Source organism: Coenobita brevimanus, chromosome 33 (genome assembly GCF_032717465.1).
Source record: "Coenobita brevimanus isolate Jiangsu-jjx chromosome 33, ASM3271746v2, whole genome shotgun sequence".
Classification (NCBI taxonomy): Eukaryota; Metazoa; Arthropoda; class Malacostraca; order Decapoda; family Coenobitidae; genus Coenobita; species Coenobita brevimanus.
Window position 1 is genome coordinate 18,291,598 of NC_136986.1, and position 24,777 is coordinate 18,316,374.

General features: G+C 42.2%; 1 protein-coding gene across 1 annotated transcript in view; it reads left to right on the forward strand.

The window, feature by feature from the left end:
• The window catches only part of LOC145395811 (ionotropic receptor 93a-like), a 53,359-nt gene extending 30,921 nt beyond the window's left edge, over positions 1-22,438 (forward strand). Inside the window, exons 8-9 of the mRNA XM_080269343.1 lie at positions 21,872-21,997; positions 22,253-22,438. Coding sequence (XP_080125469.1) covers positions 21,872-21,997; positions 22,253-22,438 — 312 coding nt within the window. The remainder of the gene's footprint in view (positions 1-21,871; positions 21,998-22,252) is intronic.
• Positions 22,439-24,777: the final 2,339 nt, after the last annotated feature.

A 24,777-nucleotide genomic window follows, 5' to 3' on the forward strand; every position in this document is an offset into this window, starting at 1 on the left:
GGAATGGGGATTACTAAAGGAAAAGAGGGAAGAAGATCAGATGAAGAGAGAAGTATTTTTTTTTTTTTTATAAAGAAATAGGATTGCAAGTATAAAAAGGCACATACACAGCAGGGCTTAAAAAAGAGGAAGATAGTAGACTAAACCAATGTCAGATAAATGAACAAAATGGCTAACTTAATGTACTCAAGAAGCCTCAGACCTGAGGACCGAACAAAGGACATGGTACGGATCACGAAATGGAATGTAAGGTTTGCAAATGATGAGAGAGAGAGAGAGAGAGAGAGAGAGAGAGTGTCCAGGTGCTTGAGGGTGCGAAAGTAGATGTATGTGGATTAACTGAAACTAAATGGAGCGGTGTGGGTGTGAAAGAATGGGAGTATGGATGGGGTATATGCACAAGAGTATTTGAGGATGAGAGGGCAAAAGAAGGAGTATGTGTTATTGTGAGTAACAGATGGAAGGAGAATAAAAGAGATTATATATCAGTTGGTGCAAGGATTGTGTGGGTAAGATTGAAAGTTGGACTACAAATGTGGATGATTGTATGTGCGTGTATGTGCCAACGCAAAATTGTATGAGTACAAGTAAAGTGAGAGAAGAGTTCTGGACAAATATGGAAGCATGCATGGAAAAGTTTGAAAGGCAAAGTTTGAAAGGAATAAGAAGGTGTTTTTGACTGGAGATATGAATGGGAAAGTAGGGAATGTAAAGATGGATTGGATAGTTGGTGAGTGGGGTGTGCCTGCAGAGATGGATGAGAATGGCAGTGCTTTATTGGACATTTGTGCCAGACGGCGGTTGGTGATAGCGAATACCCTCTTCAGGCACAAAATGATCCATACGTATATGTGGCGAGTGATAAGAAGGGTGGGAGGTGCACTGAATGTAGGCAATGATTGATTATGTATGTGTGGATGACAGGATGAGGTGTGTAACTGATGCAAGAGCATATAGAGGTTGGTGGAGTTTATGACCACCACTTAGTGGTGGTGAGAATCAAGGTCCAAAAGAAATGGAGAAATAGAAGAAGGAAAATACACGAGGAAGTAGGCGCATACGTGGAGGGTGGAAAGGTTACAGGAGTATAGAAAAAAAACATAATATAAGAGAGAAGTGGAGGAGTGATTGGGTAATTATGGATTGGAGCAGATGGGGGATGTGGAAGGTGTGTGAAAGATATTCACAGAAAATTGTGCAGCATGTGTGGTAGTGTGTGGGGTGAAGACAAGACAAAATGGGGTGCAGGGAACAGGATGGTGGAATGAGGATGTGAGACACGCTGTGGCACAAGAGAAAGCATATAGTGAGTGGATGAGAAACAGGGGCGTAGAAGATGTTGAGAGGCGGAAGAGAGAGTTATATGTGGAGAGGAAGATTGAGGTGAAAGATTAGTAAGAGAAAGTAAGAAAAGAGTGGATGAGGAATTTGCAAGCAATTTGAGTGTATACTGTAGTGGAGGGGATGTTAGAAAATGTTCTGGAAACATGTGAAGAGAATTTGACAGGGTGTTAAAGAAATTAGTCAGGGAGTGAAAAATAAAAGTAGTAGATTACTTATGGAGAAGGGAGAAAAAGTGAACAGATGGAGAGAACTCTTTAACCCGCCCCATCCCGACGTTTTCTGGGCAGTGGTACGCCCCAGTCCCGACATTTTTGGACTTTTTTTTTTTTTGGCTCAAACATTTGTTTTTGGTGAGAAACATCGAAAGCTCATAGAAAAATTGCTCACCTGAGGTTTAAAATACTCGATCTAGGTACGAGTACCTCCTTACCTGACTGGTGTTTCTAACAGGCTGGCAGCAAAGAAAACGAGTTCTATGGGAAGGTAACTATTTTATCCACTCATAAACACTATTTATTTATTTACTTGGTACGAATTTATATGTAGTACAAGAGTATATTGGTTTTCAAACAGTAATATAGGCATTATAAGCATTGTTTCACTCAATAACTCATCACCATTCATGACCTTTTTTTCCCACATTACCTGATCATCATTTCTGACTGTTTCTTCCTCTAATGCTATGTAAACTTTGTCCTCCACATTGTCATCGATTGGGGAATCACTCTGGCCCTGAATGTCTTTATTGGCCAGGTCACTGGTAACAGGTGAATTGTCGAGACAATGGGGAGCAGGAGGGGGGGGGAGAGGTTATGCGGTGTAAGGCACTGTCCCTGCTTGGCATCTTGTAGAGGAATAGAGGAAGGTGTCCCGTGTATACGTGCCAAAAATCACTCGCGAAAATAGAAAATTGTGCAAATTAGGGACCTTACAATATTGCCGTGTTAATTCACGTCTCCGGGATATGAGTGCATATCATGTGAGGACGTGAATTCACGTCTCCGGGACGCGGCAGGTTAAGTAATTTTTGGACATAGAGAATGAAAGTAATGCGAGAATAAGTGGCTGGTGAATGGCTGCCAGATGGAAGGATGTGAGAAGAAAGGAAGAAATCAGTAGGTTGGAAGTTGTGGAAGCAATGAAGAATGTCAAAATGGGGGAAAGCCCCAGGAATTGATGAAGTGTGTGGTGAAATGCTGAAGCATGGGGGAGAGATAGTAGCAGAATGGATGTAGAAGATGTGCAGATCGGCCTGGGAGGATTGGAAGTTGTGGAAGCAATGAAGAAAGTGAAAACGAGGAAAGCCCCAGGAATTGATGGAGTGTGTGGTGAAATGCTGAAGCATGGGGGAGAGATAGTAGTCGAATGGATGTGAAAGATGCGCAGATTGGCCTGGGAGGAAGGTAGGGTCCAGGAGGATTGGAAGTAAAGTATAGTTATTCCCCTGTTCAAAGGAAAAAGGGAAAAAGAAGTGTGTGGTAATCATAGCGGCATTTGTCTTATTAGTGTAATATGGTATGGTAGGAAACTTCTTGACAGAGTTAGGGAAATAATAGAGGAATTAGTTGGAGAAGAACAGGGAGGTTTTAGAAAGGGAAGAGGTTATGTAGATTAGATATTCATTCTTAGATCTTTAGTGGTAACGTTTCTAAAGAAGGGAAAGAAGTTGTATGCAGTCTACATGGATTTGGAGAAAGCACATGACACGGCGGATAGACAAGGATTGTGGAAAGTATTAAGAATATATGGTGTAAATAGGAAGTTGTTGAATGCCGTGAAATGTTTTTGTGAGGGTGCTAAGGCTGTAGTGCGTATGGATAGTGAACTGAGTGAATTCTTTTATTTGAAGTTTGGATTGAAACAGGGTTGTGTCATGTCTCCATTATTGTTCAGTCTGTACATGGATGGGGTTACAAAGGTGATACAAGGTAGGGCAGTGGATGTTGAAGCGACCCTAATGAGAGAGGGGAGTGTTTGGAAACTCCCTATATTGTTGTTCGCAGATGATACTGTGTTGTTAAGTGAAGACGAAGGGGAGCTGGAAGGTTTGGTGGATGAGTTTGGGAGAGTAAGATACAGAATATAAAGGCGAATGTTGGGAAGTGTAATGTTATGGGCTTCGAGAGAAGTGAAGTCAGTGAATGTACGGTGAGGTTGGATGAGGAAGCTTTGGAAAATGTGAGTGCATTTAAGTGCTTGGGTAGTGTGATCTGTAAGGATGGAAGTTTAGTGGGTGAAGTGCTTGAAAAGGTACAGCAAGGAAGAAAGGTTCCTGTTTCCTTGAAAGCAGTGATAAGAAACAGAGAAGTGAGCATGGAAGTGAAAAAGTTACTACATGACAGTATCGTGATACCAACTCTAACGAATGGAAGTGAAGCTTGGACCTTGTTGGAGGGAAAGAAGTCAAGACTGAGAACAGTGGAAATGAGTTATTTGAGAGGAGCCTGTGGAGTCACATGGAGAGACTGACTGACGAATGAGGAAGTGAAGAAGCATTGTGGTGTGGATGTGGATGTGATAGGAAGCGTTATGAGAAACTCACTGAGGTGGTTGGGTCATGTAGAGAAGATGGAGAGTGAGAGACTGACGAGGAGGGTGCATGTGAGTGAGGTGGAGGGAGGGAGAGAGAGGGAGGGGGAGGCCAAGGATGATATGGAGGGATGTAGTGGAGTGGTATACGAGAGAGGGTGGGTGTGAGCTGGGAGCAGGGTAGTGAAATAGCGTTGGACTGAGCGACATGGAGGCGATTTGTTTATGGCCACCCCTTGCGGGATTAAGGTTTCTAGCAGTAGACAGACAGAATATACTCAAATATAGAAGGAATAGTATCCAAATTTTTAGAGATAAAAGACTATATCATTGAAAATGAGCCTCATATTATTTGTCTAACATAAATAAAATTTAACTGAAGGATATGAAACAACTCTAAATTCGGATGAGTACATGACTTGGCGACGAGACAGAAAAAAAAAGAAAGAGGAGTTATGATAATAACAGAGAAAATACTCCAAATAGGAGTAGACGGTAGTTAGGAGTAGACTGTAGCATCAGTTGATTAGAACAGTACTCCCAAGGTGGATGGAAAGCTGATGACAGGGAGAAGTGGAGCTCCCCTTTCATCAGCCCCTGGGACTAGTTCCTGACCATCTCTCTTTGCTGAACTTTTTCAGTGTTTCAGTAACATGGAGAGTAGGCCAGAATGCTTTCCAGTACAAGTTTCTTTAACTGTCAACACCAATCTACATGCTCAGTACACTACACCTGCTTTTCAAAAAAAAAAAAAAAAAAAGAGGGGGGGGGACACAATAACCAGGCCTCAGAGTCCCGGGGGGAGGGGGAACCATATAATATGTCCCCATCAGTCCCTCTCCCGGTAACGACTCAGCGAGATGCCTGGAACCACCGTCTGACTCACTTCTTCTTCATTTCTGCAACATTCGTGGCCTTTCCTCTAACTTTCTCTCTGTCCAACACCACCTCCCCTCTAAACCTCACCTTCTCCTGACAGAGACTCAGCTGTCTGGGGCAACTGACAGCAAACCCTTTTCTGTTTCCTTGTACATTCTCTATGCTTATTTCAAAGCCAAAGGTGGTTGTTGTGTATATGTACGCAACGACTTATCTTGCTCTCGTGTTCCTGAACTTGATTCTTCTGAATTCTCTACTCTCTGGCTTCGGCTTCCATGTCATTCTCTGACTAAATATATCTGTGCTGTTTACTTATCTTCTAATTCTACTGAATATTAAAAATTCTTCAACTATCTTACTTCTATGATGGAATGCGTTCTATCCGTATCTCCTTTCTCTGAAATCTCCATTCTAGGAAATTTCAGTGTTCACCACCAACTTTGGCTCTCCTACCCTTTCACAGATCAACCTGGTGAACAAGCCTACATCTTTTCTATCCTAATGACCTAGAGCAGCTTGTACAGCACCCTACCCGTATCCCTGACAACATTGGAGAGAGCTCCAACATACTTGACTTCTTCCTTACAACTAATCTTTCTGCTTATGTTGTTAATCTTTCCTCTCCGTTGGGCTCCTCCAATCAAAACCTTATTACCTAAACCTGTCCTATTGCTCTGGTACAGCCTGTGGCCCCTCCAAAGAATCGTCGACTGTGGCACTTTGGAGCTGCAGATTGGCAGGCCCTCAGGCAGTACTTCTTTGATTTTCCCTGGAAGGATTATTGCTTCCATGGCTGGGAGCCATTTCAATGTGCCTTGCGCATTACGGAGGTTATTCTCTCGGGCATGGAAGCATACATTCCCTTCTCATATCCTCTGACTAATGGAAGAAAGCCTTGGTTTAATCACTCTCGTTCTAATGCTGTCCACAAGGAGAGGGCCTATTAAAGGTACCAGAGTCAACCCACACCTGAATCACATCTTTTTCATGTTTCTTCCTGGAATTGTGCTAAGTCTGTTCTTCGCTCTACTAAAAATAATTTCATCAGTAGTAAATGCTCTCAACTCTCCAACTCGAACTCTTCCCTCTCCTTCTGTCACCTTGCCAAAAACTTTTGTAATAACTTTACCTCATCTTTTCTGCTCTGATGGCTCTGTAGCTATTTCTTCTACTGATAAACCAGATCTCTTTGCTCAGACTTTCTCCTCAAAGTCCACCTCAGACGATTCCGGCGCTGTTCTTCCATCACTCCCCCCTCTGACTTCCTCATAGCTGACATTAAAATTTCTTCAGCTGATGTATTTTCTCCCATCAGTGGCCTCAATACTAACAAGGCATATGGGTCTGATGGAGTCCATCCTGTTGTCCTCATGAACTTTGCTTCTTTGCTTAAATCCTGTCTAGGTAAACTCCTCATTTGTCTATAAACTTGTACCTTTCCTTCTTGCTGTAAGTTTGCTCTTATTCAGCCAGTCCCAAAGAAGGGTGACCATTCCCAACCCTCTAATTATCGTCCAATTGCTTTAACATCCTGTGTCTCAAAAGTTTTCGAGTCAGTTCTCAAGAGAAAAATTTTAAAGTATCTTTCTTATCACAACCTTCTTACTAATCTTCAGTATGGGTTCCGTCAGGGATGCTCCACTGGCGATCTTCTCACTTACCTTTCAGACTCGTGGTCATCTTCCTTTCCGGACTTTGGCGAAAGCTATGCCATTGCACCTGACATCTCAAAGGCTTTCGATCGAGTCTGGCATATATCTTTAGTTTCCAAACTGCCCTCTTACGGTTTCTTTCTCTCTATCTGTGCCTGCATCTATAGCTTCCTTTCTGATCGTTCTATAGCTGCTGTTGTAGACAGCCATCATTTTTCTCCTAGATAAATCAACAGTGGTGTACCTCAGGGCTCTGTCCTATCACCAACTCTCTTCCTTTTATTCATCAACGATCTTCTAAGCTGTACATCTTACCCAATGCACTCGTATCCTGATGATTCCACCCTTCACCTTTCCATTAGGTTCCCGCAACATCCATCTCAGGAGTTACTTTAACAAACAAGACATGAGGCTATGGCGCACGTAATGTCTGTCTTGGCTTGTAACTCTGACTTGGGTAAAAATAGTCTTGTTGTTTTTAATGCATCAGAGAGGCAGTTTTTACACCTATCAACCTGTCACAATCCTCCACAGGAGTACCCACTAATGTTTAATAATATCCAGCTCAATCCTACATCATCCTTGAACATTCCCGGGGTTTCATTCACTCGAGACTTATCTTGGGAAGATCATAGTATATCTCTTGCATAATCTGCTATGAAGTGATTAGGTGTGCTAAGCCGACTCCGTACCTTCATTACCCCTGCAAGTTGTTGACCTTATACACGGGTTTTATTCACCTCTGTGTGGAATACAACTCTTATGTGTGGCGTGGCTTCCCACATACAGCTGTTCTCAATAGGATGGAGTCAAAGGCTTCTCGTCTTATTAACTCTCTTCCTCTTTCTGACTTCCTTCAACCTCTGTCATTTCGCTGCAATGCTGCATCTTTATCTCTTTTCTATCGCTACTTCAATGGTCACTGCTCCTCTGAACTATCTGCTTGTATCCCTCCACCTCTACGACGGGTGTGTAGCACCTGTCTAACAACAAACTCACATCTCTTTTCTGCCCAACTCTTTAATGCAAGAGTTAACCGTTACTCCAAGTCCTTCATTTATGCAACAGATCAACTCTGAAACTGTCTCCCTCTGTCTGTATTTCCTATTCCCAGTGATCTCCAGTCTTTCGAACGCAGTTTGTCCAGGCATGTCGAAATGAACGGATCTTGAATTTGGCTCTCTTTTGTATTGTTTTTTTTTTTTCTTGGAAGGAGCGGTTTGTGTGGTCCTGGCCTTTGATTCCTTCTTTCTTGCAAAAAAAAAAAAAAAATATGTCCCACTGGACAAAGACATGGAAATAAGGATAAAAAGCTGGTTCCATACTAACTGTAAAAATGCAAAAGAGAAAAGAGATTTGCTGTGGATCAGATACAGTCGACATAAAAGTGAAAGAGCATATAACCACCACAATATATCTATCTATGTATTGCCAGAAGCCTTAATCCCGTTAGTGGTGGCCAAAACCAAATCGCCTCCATAATGCCCTGTCCAACGCCATTTCACTGCCCTGCTTCCAGCTCAAACCCCCCTCTCTCATATACCTCTCCACTCCATCCCTCCATCTCATCCTTGGCCTCCCCCTCCCTCTACCCCCCTCCACCTCACTCACATACATTCTCCTCGTCAGTTTCTCACTCGCCATCCTCTCCACATGGCCAAACCATCTCAATGTGTTTCTCCCAACACTTCATATCACATCTACATCCTCACCACAATGCTCCTTCACTTCCTCATCCATCAGTCTGTCTCTCCATGTGAGTCCAGATGCTCCACTCAAATAACTCATTTCCACTGCTCTCACTCTTGATTCTGTCCCTCCAACAGGGTCCAAGCTTCACTTTTATACATTAGAGCTGCTATCGCAATACTGTCATATAACTTTTTCACTTCCATGCTTACTTCCCTGTTTCTTATCACTGTTTTCAAGGAACCAGCAACCTTTCTTCCTTGTTGTACCTTTTCAAGCACTTCACCCTATAAATGTCCATCCTTATCACACTACCCAAGTACTTAAACGCACTCACATTTTCCATTTCCTCCTCATCCAACATCACTGTACATTCACTAACTTCACTTCTCTCGAAGACCATAACTTTACTCGTCCCTACATTCACCTTTAGATTCCGTTTCTTACATACTCCCCCTAACTCATCCACCAAACCTTGCAGCTCCCCTTCGTCTTCATTTAACAACATAGTATCATCTGCAAACAACAGCACAGGGAGTTTCCAAACACTGACCTTTCTCACTAGGGCCGTTCCAACATCCTCTGCCCTATCTTGTGTCTCTTATATAACCCCATCCATATACAGATTGAACAACCATGGATACATGACACATCCATGTTTCAATCCAATCTTCAGATAGAAGAATTAATTCAGTTCACTATTCACACACACTGCAGCCTTAGCACCCTCATACATATTCTTCACGGCATTCAACAACTTCCTATCTACTGCATATATTCTTAATACTTTCACATAGAAATTCTTACCCAACTCGAGAAACTTTTCCACTAAAGATCTAAGAATGAATATCTAATATACACAACTTTTTCCCTTCCTAAAGCCTCCCTGTTCCTCTCCAACTAATTCCTGTTAGTTCCCTAACTCTGTCAATAAGTATCCTACCATATACTATTCGTATTACACTAAGAAGACAAATGCCCCTGTGATTACCACATACTTCTTTTTCCCCTTTTCCTTTGCACAGGGAAATAATTATACCTGACTTCCAATCCTCCGGGAATCTACCTTCCTCCCAGGCCGCACATCTTCTACATCCATTCTACTACTATCTCTCCTCCATAATTCAGCATTTCACCACACACTCCATCAATTCCTGGGGCTTTCCCCATTTTCACTTTCTTAATTGTTTCCACAACTTGCATCCTACTGATGAAAGTACAAGCAGGCAAGAAATGATTATGCAAGGATAAGGAGAGAAGCTCAAAGGCAGTTTGGGGAAGACAGTGTTAACCCTTAAACCGCGGGGTTGTTTTGGCTCGACTTGCGTGTCCCGGTAGGATATTCATTCTCTGACAGACTTTCTAAAAATATTTGCAAAATCAGTTATTAGTCCTAGAATATTATATTTATATATGCATATGGCAAATACCTTCAGCTTTCTCCTGGGCTGTTTGTTGAGCCTTCATCAAGTACCGTAGGACTTGTGGAGACTTCTGAAGTTGGGTAACGAAGTCTCCACTTTACACTTCCCAATACCCCGTAATATGGTTACCACTGCCTGGTAATATAACTACAAACACTATTCTATGAATTTCAAATAGTTTGGAATCCATATTTAAAAAAAAAAAAAAAACACTGTGAAAGCAATGTAAATTACGAGCACCTACGACCTTTACTCCCATGCTGGTTCCCCGATGGTATTCTCAGGCGGAGCTGTCATTTATTATTTACAAGGACACTCACACTTTATATTCCTAGTACTTTATTACACATATTTATATATACAATATTTATCTATAAGTTTCTCTCAGTACTAGTAGTTTATTTTCACTCCAGGCATTCACTTTCACGTCCTGTATACTAGTGTTGAGAGCGAATCTGTCACTTTCACTTTCACTTTCATAACTCATAGTATTCATACATGCTAGAGTGAAACTTTCACTTTCATTACTCCTAGTATATATACTAGTATTCTTATATTACTACTCATTTACATTTCCATTTATATTCTCTATTTTATTTACATTATTTTCATTTCTATTTTATTTACACTATGTTATGCACTGTCACTTGCAATAACTTATAAAACTGTTCACTTATATTTACATTCATTGCTTTCACTTGCTGTTTACACATTATTTACATTTCCACTTGCACTGTTTTAGAGTCACCAGAAAGATCGTAGTCACTGTCCATCATTTTCATTGATAAGTTAGCCAGTTCACGTTCCACGGCAGTCACTTAGCCCTTTACCCCTTTCCACACGAGGTTTAGTAGGGGTAGAGGCCACAGGGCCCTTTGCACTGGGCTAAAAAGCAGCGGAATTGGACAGGCGTGAATCCAACGTGGTTTCACCTTGAAAGACGACATTAAACTGAATGTTGTTGCCTTGGGGCAGTGAAGGGCTGCCAATGTCAGCGTGGTGACAGCTGCTAATATATACGCTATGAAATGATTGGCAGGAAATCTAGACAATACATAATAAATTAGGTAGTTCCAGGTGAATGTAAATATCACTTAGGCTTCTCCCTTCCTTTCTTATATGTATTTTTATTATGATAGCAGGCCATACGGCATATTTCAAGGGGAAATAAACAGGGGAAATTAGCAAACGAGTGTAAGTGAGGTGTTGCCAGGTGATAATTAGCCCATTCCAGATGTATGGCAGTATCAATTACCTTTTCTCTTTCTTTTATGTATTATTTTGTATAAGAATAGGGCAAAGGGCACATTTCAATGGATAAAATGTGTGGAAAAATCCGTCCAGCATTTGTGTAGTGCAGTTCAGCTGGTCAGGTGGGAGGGGAGAGAAGGAGGGGGGGAGTCAAGGACAGGAGAAAAATTGCTAAATGGTCAACAGTGGATGGGAATACAGGTGACATTAGCAGAACTGAGTATAGCTGAACACTGATAGTACTGATAGATGATACAAGCCACCATTTGAAAGCCCGGGCAAATTCAAAATAACCCAGAATCACAAAAGTGATGCCCTGCGATAAGATCCCTTGCTCCCGAGCATCATGAAAGTGACACCCCGTGGTTAAGGGATTAATAAAAGTACTGATCAGCTGAAGTTGTTTTACAACTACATACAGAATTATCTTGGGTCAGGGGTTACCAAGTTACGCTAAAAGCCAATGGGGTCCTGGCAGACCCTAAAACTTAATGGTGGATTTCTGCCACAGGCAAGAAGCTATATCTACAAAAATGTATACATATATTGCCCAGGACATGGCACGTGAAGCAAACCCACCAAGTGTCCCTTTTTTTATTATTATTATTTTAACAAAAGTATTTCATTATATCAAAATTTTTTTAATTTTCATTATGGAAGTACTGCTCCAACACTTATTTGAATGCCTGATTGTCAGTGTCCTTCGAAACAGGTTCTCAGCATGATAACAATGTCATGTATAAAGTGAATTAGCATGATCATAAAATAAATATTACACAAATATAAAGAAAACCTAATTTTATTATGAGAAAACAACTAAAATGATCAGTACTTATCTCATAAATACAAAGAAAAGTGACTTCTGCAAAGAGAAAACAACAGAAAATCTATCCTTATAATGTTTATCATCAGCGTCGGATACAGATAAATCACCGTCTGAATAATTTTCTTCTTGGTTACTTTCTGCCACCGCCATTGAGGAGTAAATCTTTAATACTGGTATTAACATTGTCCTTAATATTTATAATCTGAAATATCTGTAAAAAATATACACAGTAAATAAAAAAGGTCAGGTGTGGTCCTGGCAGACCCCAATAACATTTACTGCAATGTCATTTCCAAATGGTGCGAGAGTTTTTGCTCAAATATTATGTGCATGTATTAAAAAAAAAAATCTACAGTATAAGTCATGGGGGGCCACGTTGTGAAAATAAGAAATGGTTTAATGCCAACATTTTAAAAACATGCTGGGATCCACAGGGACCCCATCAGCTCACGAAGGGGTGATAATATACAATCCATCATGGATGAGAGGAAAATCTGTATCAATGAAGAAGATATCTGTGAAGTACTAAACACAAATTTCCAGTCAGTTTTTACTCATGAAAAAAGATTTGCAAGAGATGAAGACGAACAAGTATGCCCACACGTTAACAAAAATACGTATAACAAAACAATAGGTCCAGGAAGAGATGAGGAAATTAGACAGGGGAAAAGCCAATGGACCAGACAAGATTTCGTGTTGGGTATTAGAGGAACATGCAAAAGAGCTAAGCACTCCATTGCAATTAATATTCAGAGAATTCTTAACCCGCCGCATCCTGGAGATGTGAATTCACGTCCTCACATGATGTGCACTCATATCCCGGAGACGTGAATTAATGTGGCAACATTGCAAGGTCCCTAATTTGCACAATTTTCAATTTTCGCGAGTGATTTCGCGAGTGATTTTTGGCATGTATACACGGGACACCTTCCTCTATTCCTCTTCAAGATGCCAAGCACGGACAATGCCTTACACCACATAATCTCTCCCCCCCCCCCTGCACGCCATTGTCTCGGCAATTCACCTGTTACCAGTGACCTGGCCAATAAAGACATTCAGGGCCAGAGTGATTCCCCAATCGATGACAATGTGGAGGACAAAGTTTACATAGCATTAGAGGAAGAAACAGTCAGAAATGATGATCAAGTAATGTGGGAAAAAAAGGTTATGAATGGTGATGAGTTAGTGAGTGAAACAATGCTTATAATGCCTACTTTACTGTTTGAAAACCAATATACTCTTGTACTACATATAAATTCGTACCAAGTAAATAAATAAATACTATTTATGAGTGGATAAAATAGTTACCCTCCCATAGAACTCGTTTTCTTTGGTGCCAGCCTGTTAGAAAACCCAGTCAGGTAAGGAGGTACTCTTACCTATATTGAGTATTTTAAACCTCAGGTGAGCGATTTCTCTATGAATTTTCGATGTTTCTCACAAAAAGCGGATGTTTGAGCCAAAAAAAATAAAGGTCCAAAAATGTCGGGACTGGGGTGTACCACTGCCCAGAAAACGGGATGGGGCGGGTTAAGACAAGGAAAGCTACATGATATATTTGAAATAAAGCATTGTCCCCCTTTTCAAGAAAGTAAATATACTGTACAAAATCCACTGAACTACCAACTAGTATCACTGACCAGTGTCGTAAGCAAGACGTTAGAGAAACTGATACGAAGAATTTGGGTAAATCATCTGGAAAAACACAATATGATAACAGAAAGACTGTTTGATTTTAGCAAGGGAAAATCACGTGTCACTAACCTATTAAGTAACTATGACAGACTTGCAGAAATGATACAAAAAAGAGATGGCTGGGTAGACAGCATAAATTTGGATTTCAAGAAGGCATTTGACAGAGTACAACACAAAAGACTTTTATGGAAACTGTACAGTCAAGGAGGAATCCAAGGTAAACTGTACGATTGGATGCAAGATTTTCTCAGTAAAAGAGAAATGACAGCAGTGCTAAGGGGAAATTACTCATCAATGAGAGAAGTGACAAGTGGAGTTCCACAGGGCACGGTGCTGGCACCAATTATGTTTTTTATATATAAAAATGACATAGATGGCAACATCCAGTTGTTATAAATATTTTATGAATGCAGGATGCCTTTAGGCACATGGACTTTTTTTTTTTCCTTTGTTTTTCCTTCCTCCACTCATTCTCTATTTTAAAAAAATGGAAATGGAAGCTACCTAAATATGTTTGCTGATGATGCAAAAAGGCAAAGGGAAATTAGAAACACAGACTCTTGCATAGAGCTATTTAGAGGAATTAAATAAGCTTCATGAATGGAGCAATAGATGGCAAGTGGAATTCAGTGTGGACAGATGTCATGTAAAAAAGTTTTATAAAAGAAAAAAAAAAAAAGACGAGACTGGGACTATAAGTTAGGAAATTTAACCCTACACACATCAGAAAGGGAAAAGGATTTAGGAGTGATTATCAATAACAGACAATCACCGGCTGACCACATACTTTAACTCGCAGCGTCCCATCGACGTTCTTTAACCCGCCCCATCCCGACCACTTTTCCACCACTAACTCCCCCCAATCCTGACCATTTTTGGAAAAATGTTTGTTTTTGGCTCAAACCTCCGCTTTTGGTGAGAAACATCGAAAATTCATAGAGAGATCGCTCACCTGAGGTTTAAAATACTCGATACAGGTAGGAGTACCTCCTTACCTTACTGGGTTATCTAACTGGCTGGCACTAAAGAAAACGAGTTCTATGGGAGGATAACTATTTCACACCACTCATAAACAGTATTTATTTATTTACTTGGTACGAATTTATATGTAGTACGAGAGTATATTGGTTTTCAAGCAGTAATGTAGGCATTATAAGCATTGTTTCACTCACTAACTCATCACCATACCTGACCTTTTTTTGCCACATTACCTGATCATCATTTCTGACTGTTTCTTTCTCTAATGCCATGTAAAGTTTGTCCTCCACATTGTCATTGATTGGGGAATCACTCTGGCCCTGAATTTCGTACCATGGCATGACATGGCTTTACTGTCCAGGTCACTGATAACAAGTGAATTGCTGAGACAATGACGTGCAGGGAGGAGGAGGAGGTCATGCTGGGTAAGGCATTGTCCCTGCCTGGCTTCTTGTAGAGGAAGGTGTCACGTGTATACATACCAAAAATCACTCGTGAAAATTGAAAATTGTGCAAATTAGAGACCTTGCAATTGATTCGCATTTATGTACGTCGACAGGATTGGCAGTGACAAAACGTGTGGACATTAACCCGCCGTGTCCCATTGACGTATATATACATCCACACATTTTGTCACTGTTAGTCCCGTTGACATATATACTGTAGACGCGCATCAATTGCAAGGTCTCTAATTTGCACAATTTTCAACTTTCGTGAGTGATTTTTGCTATGTATACACAGGACACCTTCTTCTACAAGGTGCCAGGCAGCGACAATGCCTTACCCCGCATGACCTCCCCCCTCCCCCAGCACGCCATTGCCTCAGCAATTCACCTGGCCAGTAAAGACATGTCGTGCCACAGTACGAAATTCAAGGCCAGAGTGATTCCCCAATCGATGACAATGTGGAGGACGAAGTTTATGTAGCATTAGAGGAAGAAACAGTCAGATATGATGATCAGGTAATGTCGCCAAGAAAGGTCAGGTATGTTGATGTGTTTGGTGAGTAAAACAATGCTTATATTGCCTATATTACTGTGTGAAAACCAATATACTCTCGTACTACATATAAATTCGTACCAAATGAATAAATAAATATCATTTATGATTGGTGTGGAATAGTTACCATCTCACAGAACTCGTTTTCTTTGGAGCCAGCCTGACAGAAAACCCAGTAAGGTAAGAGGTACTGCTACCTGTATTCAATATTTTAAACCTCAGGTGAGCAATTTCTCTATGAGTTTTCGATGTTTCTCACCAAAAGTGGAGGTTTGAGCTTTTTTTTTTTTTTTTTTTTTTCAAAAATTGGTCAGGACTGGGGGGGAGTCAGTGGTGGAAAATCGGTTGGGACGGGGCAGGTTAATGTTTCATGTAGAATCGTCACTGGAGGGTTAACAATAACTGGTTCAGATGGAGTAACAAGGCTATTATAATAAAAGTAACTTAATCACTAGGTAGTGCTGAGAGAAAAATAACACAAAATTATATCAGTTATATATCTGTTTTACCCCCCTACCCCTGGGGGTAGTTTTTTTTTTCAAGAATACTCCCCCAGTATCCCTGCTTGTCGTACAAGGCGACTAAAGGGTTGGCGGAGGGTCAGTGCCCCTCCCTGGAAAACAACTAACTAAAAAGACAAACAAGAAGGCTCGGACAAGGACTGACCAAAAGATGACCACCAAGGACCGGACAAAGGACATGGTAATTGGAACATGGAATGTAAGAGGTGCGAATGATGAGGCGAAAGAGAGATTGTCCAGGTGCTTGAGGGTGCAATATTGATGTATGTGGAGTAACTGAAACTAAATAGAGAGGTGAGAGTGTGAGAGAATGGGAATATGGATGGGGTATATGTGCAGGAGTAGGTGAGAATGAGTGGACAAAAGAAGGAGTGTGTATAGTTGTGAGTAAAAGATGTAAGAAGAACATAAGACAGTATGGATCAGTTGGGTCAAGGATTGTGTGGGTAAAGTTGAAAGTTGGAATACAAATGTGGGCGATTGTGTGCGCGTATGTGTCAATGCAAGATCGTGCAAGCAGAGTGAGAGAAGAGTTCTGGACAAACGTTAAAGTGAGCATGGAAAAGTTTGGAAGGAATGACAGAGTGTTTTTGATCTGAGATATGAATCGTAAAGTAGGGAATGTGAAGGTGCATGGAATAGTTGGTGAGTGGGGTGTGCCTGCTGAGATAGATGAGAATGGCAGTGCGTTGGTGGACATTTGTGCTGGGAGGGGGTTAGTGATAGCCAATACCCTCTTCAGGCACAAAATGATCCACAGGTATACATGGCGAGTGATGAGAAGGGTGGGTGGTGAACTGAATGAAAGGAAAGCAATGATTGATTATGTGTGTGTGGATGAAATGATGAATATGTGTAATGGATGCAAGAGTTTATAGAGGTTCTGACCACTACTTCTTGGTGGACACAATCAAGATACAAATAAGATGGAGTAATAGAAGAAGGGAAGGACGGGAAGAAGGAGTAATTGCAAGGAGAGTGGAGAGATTACAAGAGGATGAGAAAAAGGCAGAATATAAGAGGGAAGTGGAGGAACGATTGGGCAAATATGAATTGGACCAGATGGGGGACGTGGAAGGTGTGTGCAGGATATTCACAAAAGAAATATGTGCAGCATGTGACGTGGTGTGTGGGATGAAGGGAAGATGGAGGGGGGTGCAAGGAACAGCATGGTGGAATGAAGAGGTGAGACAGGCTTTGGCACAAAAGAAGAAAGCATACAATGAATGGATGAGAAATAGGGGCGTGGAAAAAGTTGAGAGGCGGAAGAGAGAGTTACATGTAGAAAGAAAGAGAGAGGTAAAAAGATTAGTTAGAGAGAGTAAGAAGAGATTGGATGAGGAATTTGGAAGGAATTTGAGTGTTAATTGGAGGAACTGTAAGAGAATGTTCTGGAATGAGGTGAAGAGAGTAAGACAGGGTGGAAGTGAAGTTAGCAGGGGAGAGAAAGATCAAAATGGTAGATTACTAGTGGAGAAGGGAGAAAAAGTGAGCAGATGGAGAGAATACTTTAAGGAATTGTTGAACATAGAGGATGGAAGTGATGCGAGTATAAGTGGCTGGGGAATTGTTGGGAGAAGGAGGGAGGTGAGAAGACAGGACGAACTCAGTAGGATAGAAGTTGTGGAAGCAATGATGAAAGTTAAATTGGGGAAAGCCCCAGGAATTGATGAAGTGTGTGGTGAAATGTTGAAGCATGGGGGAGAGATAGTAGTCAAATGGATGTGGAAGATGTGCAGATTGGCCTGGGAGGAAAGCAGAGTTCCGGAAGATTGGAAGTCAGGTATAATTATTCCCTTGTACAAAGGAAAAGGGGAAAAAGAAGTGTGTGGTAATCATATGGGCATTTGTCTTCTTAGTATAATAGAACAAGTGTATGGTAGGATACTTATTGACAGAGTCAGGGAAAGAACAGAGGAATTAGTTGGAGAAGAACAGGGAGGCTTTAGGAAGGGAAGAGGTTGTGTAGATCAGATATTCATTCTTAGATCTTTAGTGGAAAAGTTTCTAGGGAAGGGAAAGAAGTTGTATGCGGCTTCCATGGATTTGGAGAAAGCATATGACAGGGTGGATAGACAGGGATTGTGGAAAGTATTAAGAATATATGGAGTAGATGGGAAGTTGTTGAATGCTGTGAAGAGTATGTATGATGGTGCTAAGGCTTCAGTGCGTGTGGATGGTGAACTAAGTGAATTTTTCTCTTTGAAGGTTGGGTTGAAACAAGGATGTGTCATGTCTCCATGGTTGTTCAATCTGTTCATGGATGGGGTAATAGAAGAGGTACAAGGCAGGGTAGTGGATGTTGGAGTGGCCATGGTGAGAGAGGGTAGTTTTTGGAAACTCCATGTACTGTTGTTTGCAGATGATATTGTATTGTTGAGTGAAGACGAAGGGGAGCTACAAGGCTTGTTGGATGAGTTTAGAAGAGTGTGTAAGAAACGGAATCTAAAGGTGAATGTAGGGAAGAGTAAAGTGATGGTCTTTGAGAGAGGTGAAGTCAGTGAATGTACAGCGAGGTTAGATGGTGAGGAATTGTAAAATGTGAGTACGTTTAAGTACTTGGGTAGTGTGATGAGTAAGGTTGGAGGTTTGGAGGGTGAAGTGCTTGAAAGGGTACAGTAGGGAATAAAGGTTGCTGATTCCTTGAAAGCAGTGACAAGAAACAGGGAAGTGAGCATGGAAGTGAAAAAGTTACTAAATGACAGTATTGTGATACCAACTCTAACGTATGGAAGTGAAGCTTGGACGTTGTTGGAAGGGCACAAGTCCAGAGTTAGAGCAGTGGAAATGAGTTATTTAAGAGGAGCCTGTGAAGTCACAAGGAGGGACAGGCTGACAAATAAGGATATTAAGAAGCATTATGGTGTGGATGTGGATGTGATAGGAAGCGTTAGGAGGAATACACTGAGGTGGTTTGGCTATATGGAGAAGGATGGAGGGTGAATGACTGACGAAGAGAGTGTATGTGAGTGAGGTGGAGGGGGGAGAGGGAGGGGGAGGCCGAGGATGAGATGAAGGGATGGAGTGGAGAGGTATATGAGAGAGGGGGGTGTGAGCTGGGAGCAGGGCAGTGAAATGGCGGGGGACAGGGCGACGTGGAGGCGATTTGTTTGTGGCCACCCCGAACGGGTTTGAGGCGTCTGGCAATAGATAGATAGATAGATAGCTAGACAATAAGATTCTCTCATTGCATGCTAGTTATTTAACATAATTAAGTTATTAGAGGTTGATATTCATACTTCTTTATAACACACACTGTTACCAGACCCATAAACAGAACTGGGATGCCACAGACAGGTATTGATTTTTATTGTCCGGTTTTAACAAGAAGTGTGTGTGTGTGTGTGTGTGTGTGTGTGTGTGTGTGTGTGTGTGTGTGAGTGTGTGTGTGTGAGTGTGTGTGTGTGTGTGTGTGTGTGTGTGTGTGTGTGTGTGTGTGTGTGTGTGTGTATCTTTACAGGAATGAGTCCAGGTCGTACTGTCCCGTGTTCTAAACCTATACATATCTTTAAATTTATTAATTATTTTGACACACACTATTTTATTGGATAGTGCATTCCACTGATCAACTGCTCTACTTGAGAAACTGAATTTCCTTCCGTTCTTATCACCTCTCTGTAAAGTTTTCTGCAATGTCCACTTAACCCCTTAACCGCGGGGCGTCACTTTCGTGACGCTTGGGAGCAAGGGATCATACCGTGGGGCGTCGCTTTTGTGATTCTGTGTTATTTTGAATTCACCCGGGCTTCCAAGTGGGGGCTTGTATCATCTATCAGTACTGCCAATGTCCAACACTAGTCAGCACTCCTAATCTCATCTGTACTCCCATCCATTGTTGACAATTTAGCCATTTCTCCCCGTTCTTGACTCCCCTTCCTATCCCCCCTCCATTACACTATCCTCTCGCCTGCCCAGCCGTGCTATGCTAAGTAAATCTTCCCTGGAATTTTTCACTGATTTCATCCATTGAAATAAGCCCTATGCCCTATTCTTATACCAAATAATATATACAAGAAAGAAATAAGGTAAGTGAGAGTGCCATACACCTGGAATTGGCTAATTATCACCTGACAACACCTCACGTGCACTCGTTCGCTAATTTTCGCTGTTTTTTCCCCTTGAAATATGCCATATAATCTATTTTCGTAATAAATATACATATAAGGAGGGAAGGGAGAAGCCTAAATGATATTTACATTCACCTGGAACTACCTAATTTATAATGTATTGTCTAGATTTCCTGCCAATCATTTCAGTGAAATACATAGCTGTTTCAAGAGCTACGTTGGTAGTACTGAATAACCCCCAAGTAGGCCTCAACCCGGGCCGGCCCTCCTTTATCAGTTCTCTCTCATCTTCCGAAGAGGAGGTACGGCTCATCCTCTTGCTGACTTCAGGGCCTTTTTTCACCCCCATGCAAAGGGCCCTGTGACCTTTACCCCCTACTAAACCTCGTGTGGAAAGAGGTAAAGGGCTGACAATTGATAAAAGAGTGACTACGATCTTTCTATTGAGTAAAACAGTGCAAGTGGAATTGTAAATAATGTGTAAATAATGTGTAAACAGCAAGTGAAAGTAATGAATGTAAATATACGTGAACAATGGAAAATAGTTTTATAAGTTACTTCAAGTGACAGTGCATAACACAGTGTAAATAAAATAGAAATGTAAATAATGTAAATAAAATAGAGAACGTAAATAGAAATGTAAATGAGTAGTATTATAAGAATACGAGTATATACCCTAGGAGTAATGAAAGTGAAAGTTTCACTATAGCATGTCTGAATACTATGAGTTATGAGAGTGAAGACGAAAGTGACATTCACTCTCAATGCCAGTATACAGGACGAGAAAGTGAATGCTACGTATTTTACTGAAAGAAATTGAATCCCTATAGTGACAATAAACTAATACTACTGAAGGAAACTTATGGATAAAGACTGTAGATATATATAAGTGTTATATAGTAATAGAAATATAAAGTGTGAGGGGTTTTATGAATAACAAATGACAGAGTACCAAGAGCGAACTAGCGCAAGTGCAGCGGTCAGACGCGCTCATAATTTTCATTGCTTTCACAGTTTTTTTTTTTTTGGAGTATGGATCCCAAACTACTTGAAAATCATAGAGTAGTGTTTATAGTGTTAATATCTGGCTGTGGTAATCATATTACGGGTTGTCGGGAAGTGTAAAGTGGAGACTTCGTTACCCAACTTCAGAGGTCTCCACAAGTCCTACGGTAACTGACAAAGGCTCAACAAACATTCCAGGAGAAAGCTGAAGGTATGTGCCATAAGCATATATAATTTTAATATTCTAGGACTAATAACTGATTTTTGGCAAATATTTTTTGAGAGTCTGTCGGAGCCCGAATAACCCCGCAGCACACGCAAAACATCGGTAAACATGCCCGCGGTGTAGGGGTTAATGTTGCTTACCCATAGGTTATACACTCATTTACATCTGTTGTCTCTTTTCCTGTGATGCATAAAATAATCATGTCTCCCCTTTTCATTCCCTCCTCTAATATTGGTAGGTTTAACATTTCGAGTCTTTCTTCACAGCTTAGGTCCCTTAACCTTGATGCCCATATTGTAGACTTTGTTCGTTTTCAGTCTTATACGTTTTTTTGAGATGTGGATTCCAGACTACTGATGCATACTCCAAAGTTGGTCTGATGAATGATGTTATTATCTTTCTCAGCATGTCTTCATTTATATATGTGAATGCTACCCTTATATTAGCAAGCAGTTTGTACATGTTCTTTACTTTTTCGTTTAAACTGTTTTATTCACGTATAAGATCTGTTATGTCCAGAATCATCTACCAGCACAGGTAGTTGACACTTCCTCAACAGAGCAAATCTGGGTTATGCCAGACCTGACATTATGGTAGATTGAATATGTCTTCCTATTTCATAGCCTATCCTTTTCCCCTCGCATTAGGTGTAGTTCCTTTCATGTGCCCGTTTCGCAGGTGGAGGACGTGGGTGGAGAGAGCTTTCATCTCTGCTATACTTTCCTCTCACTAATTAAGTAACAACTTAAACCTGGTAAGTTCATTCATGGTACCTCTGAGGTACAGGTCGTAAGACCTTATGAGGTAGTACTTCTTCTTGGAAAGCCCTCCCTTCTCTCCCCACTGAGTGGGGGTCACCTTGACACGGTGGTGGAGCTTGAAGTATGGTTGGCAGTGCCACCTGCTCTGGAGGTGTGTTTACCTTTGCAGGATTCGGCATCTGTTGGCCTCGTGGACCAAGCACCCCCTACATCATTGGTGAAGGAGGCCTGCTGGTGATGTTAGTCCCTAGACATCTGCCATCTAGGGCGGGACTGTTGCCTTCCCATATGTTAGCCATGCATGGCGTCCCATAATGCTGGGAAACGCGAGTCCTGGGGGTTGAGTGATTTTGCACATGTGCCCTGCAGCTAGCATTACACCTCTTTGGTCCCTTGTTCTGGCTAGATGGGTGGCCTGGTTGGGCCTGATCAAGTTAGTCAGCTGGTCATCCGTTGCCTAGGGGCAAGTGAGCACTGGGAGGCCTGGTGGTTCCTATCGTCCTGGAGTCACCCTTGCCCAGGTCTGCTGGTGGTTACCCACATATACTCTCCTGCTGCATCTGGGGTCACAGTGGTGTTGTCCCTGGCATAAGACCTCCCTTTGTTGGGCTCCATGGTGGGTGGAGGGGTGTGAGAATGAAGATTTTTTGGCAACATGTATGGGGTCCTTAAATAAAAATATTGACAACATGGCCTTTGTCCCTGGACTTTCTGTAGGATCCTCCACTCATAGCCACTCTGGAGCCTTTCCAGACCCCTGGAGACTTTCCTTCTCCGCCCCAGCATCCTACTGGGACTAGGAGGGGGCACGTCTGTTTGGTTTGGCTTTGGGGTTTTGCCCAAAAGACATGGTTCCAGAATCCTATGCAAAGTATTTGGCAATGAAGAACCCTGTTGGCGGCTCAATACTAGGTATTGACATTTTCAATCTTCACCATGGTACCCTCTCAGCTTGCAGTAGGAAACCTAAGATCTGTTCCCAAAGGGATGGAAGCATCGTTACTGAGGTGTCCTCCCCAGAAGAGAGTGCCTGCTTACAAGCTCTGACTTCTTTTTCTGGTGCTGCGGTTGCCTGTGCTAGGCATACCACTTTTAACGATGAAAAGTGTAGTTTTTTCACGTGACCTCCTCTGCTACCCAGAGGCACAGCTGTTCGAGGAACTCAGATCTTCTGGTGTGGTAGCTGTTGAGCGACTGTAGAAGAAAATCGATGGTGTCCTGACCCCAACTCCTTTACCTTGTTCCTGACTTCCAACAGGTTGACCTTCCCTACTACTGTGAAGCTGGCTTGCCTGTCACTTCCTGTGAAGCCATACATGCCCACCCCAAAGAAATGTTTCCACTGTCAAGGATATGGACACGTCAGCCAATTTTGCCGCCGTGCACAGCAGGCCTTCCTGGAATCTGTGTTTCCTGTGGTGGTGGATGCCATACCAGTGATTGTCCAGTTCCACTTAAATGCTATCACCTGGGGGGTCCTCATGCCATAAATTCTAGAAACTGGCCTCACTACTACCTAGAAAAGGAGATTTTGTCAATTCGAACACTTGAAAAGGTTTCATTTCTTGAGGCTATGAAAAAAGCTCAGACTCACTTCTTCCAACCCATGGTTACTTATGTTGCTGTCCTTTCTGGAATGCCAGTGCACTGTCCTGTGTCTCAGAGATGGCCTTGACCGAATGCAGTGACCACTCCATCACCAAGTGCTTTGTGGGATGCTGTCCCCATGGTCTAACTGCTTCCACTCCCACTTCAGTGACTGAAGGTTTCCACACTTCCGTGGTGGTGGCGGATGTACACGTTGACGTGACTCCTTCTCCTGCCTTGTCCAGTATGCCTGAGGCCCCATCTGTATCTGGCATACGTCACCGTGGTTCTTCAGAGTCCTCTGTGCCTGAAAACCAGTCACCAAAGGTCTCCGTTGTTGAATTTTGTGCCGACCTCACTTCTGTTCCCTCTGCCCCAGAAGCTGAGGAGTCTAACTAGGTGGAAGCTGCACGTGAATGTTTGGTCTCCATTGTCGAACCTTGTGTCAACCTCTCTCCTGCTCCCTCTGCCCTGGAGGCTGTGGGTCTAACCAGGTGGAAGCTGCAGCTGATGGTTCCCCTGGTCAGGTCCTCATCTTAGGACGGCGTTGGACAGACCCTTGTTGGTTCAGTTGTGAAACATTCAATGTCGCCCTCACGGGGCTGTAATTCTGTGAACACTCCTTCCACTTCTGGGACTCCTTATGTTAGCACTGGCCATCCTACATCACCCAAGGTGGCCTCCAAGCCACTTTCCAAGCCTCATTCCAAGCCAAGTGTTATTCCACCTCAGAGGAAGAGTGTTGTAAAACTTTCCTTTTGATCGTCCTCACGTTTGCCCACAGATGTTGGACATAATGTTAGGGTTTCTGGTGCTGGGTAGTCTCTGCCCAAGGGCCTTACTAAGCATCAGTCCAAACCCACTCTTTTGTCAGGAGGTGTACAGTCCCTCACTAAATCATCATCATCCCTCCACTTTGGGTTCTATCATCCAGTGGAACTGTCAAGGTTTAATGCTAGCTATGAGGAACTGTGTCATCTCGTTTCTCAATTTACTCCTCTGTGCCTGTACATCCAGGAGACCTTGGTAGGAGATGCTCTTCCTTCTGGTCCTTCTGGCTACCATGCCTTTTACTCTGATCCTGTGCTGGGCCAAGGTCGACATGGAGGTGCTGCTATCTTCCTTCGCCATGATATTCCATACAGTCATATGGACATGTCCACTACCCCGCAGACTGTTGCTGTCCGGATGCTTTTACGTCAGCAGTATACAGGTTGCAGCATTAATTTTCCTCCTATTGCTACTATTAACATGTCACGTCCCAAGGTTTTCCGCACCTCCGACATCCCCCAATCCCGAGGTATTTTCGAAAAATTATTTTCTGGCTAAAACCTCCGCTTTTGG